This window comes from Arachis duranensis, unplaced genomic scaffold (genome assembly GCF_000817695.3).
Source record: "Arachis duranensis cultivar V14167 unplaced genomic scaffold, aradu.V14167.gnm2.J7QH unplaced_Scaffold_165934, whole genome shotgun sequence".
NCBI lineage: Eukaryota > Viridiplantae > Streptophyta > Magnoliopsida > Fabales > Fabaceae > Arachis > Arachis duranensis.
In genome coordinates, this window is record NW_026264258.1 from 1,389,817 (window position 1) to 1,390,864 (window position 1,048).

General features: G+C 28.1%; 1 protein-coding gene across 1 annotated transcript in view; it reads left to right on the top strand.

The window, feature by feature from the left end:
- The first annotated feature begins 906 nt into the window (after positions 1-906).
- LOC127743922 (protein IQ-DOMAIN 20-like) overlaps positions 907-1,048 on the top strand; it is an 898-nt gene continuing 756 nt past the window's right edge. Inside the window, exon 1 of the mRNA XM_052256141.1 lies at positions 907-965. Within this exon, the coding sequence (XP_052112101.1) occupies positions 907-965 (59 nt within the window). The remainder of the gene's footprint in view (positions 966-1,048) is intronic.

The following is a 1,048-nucleotide window of genomic DNA, read 5'->3' on the forward strand; positions in this document are numbered from 1 at the left end:
CGTAAGATCAGACTCATTCATTATATATCAATAACTAAAATTAATATAATAAACATTCTTATTTGTTATTCGAAAAAAAAAAAAAGGCTAGAGGTTGGGTGAAGAGTGGTAGTTGGCTGAGCATAGAATATGGTTTGAAATCATGACATACTATATAAGTATATAGTTTGGTGAAAAAGGAAAATCATCCTACCACGTTAGTTTTCATTTTATGAATTCTCACATTCATACGGAGACAGATTTCAGAGTAAGGGTGCTATCGAAAATTTTCAAAAAAATTTTACATACATATTTTTATTTATATAATTTCTAAATAATTATAATGGTGTAATAATAATTATGTTTTAGTAATTCAATATAAAATATATATAAGTTCAAACTTTATTCTTTTTTTCTAAGATATTAATTTATAAAATTAAGACACTTTTTTATTCAGAATCTAACATTTTTTTAAATTTAGTTGCGTTAAAAACTTAAATACATTATTTCGTATAATTTTAATAAGTATATTTTATATTTTAATAGGAAAAGTCTAGGGGACCAGCAGTTTTATTGAATTTTAGCCAGCATGTAACCAGCAGAGAAAGGTGAGCAATTGGATGAAATTTCACACCAATCTTACACCATCAAATCATCATTGATGGCTAGTTGATGGCTAACAATCACAAAAATTGCTGACCCCCTAGCATTGCTCATTTTAATATATATTTTAAACGGTACACGTCACTATATAATAGGAAACAAAATTAAAACACTTATTTTATAGTAAAAATTTAGGTGAAGTCGACTTCACGTAAGGTTGATATCTGAGAGCCGTTAGATGAAAATTTAATGAAGGTTGGTATCAACTTCACGTGAAGTCGACTGCACCTGAGTTTCTACCTTATTGTATACATCACTTCAAACATGTTACCCACAACTCTTACCTTTTCTTTACGCCACCACTTCCATCTTCCACCAAAGGAGTTCAATCCAAATTCATCAATATATAAACACACATACACATTATTCAACAAAAAAATATGTTCAATTTCATATAAACACCAGA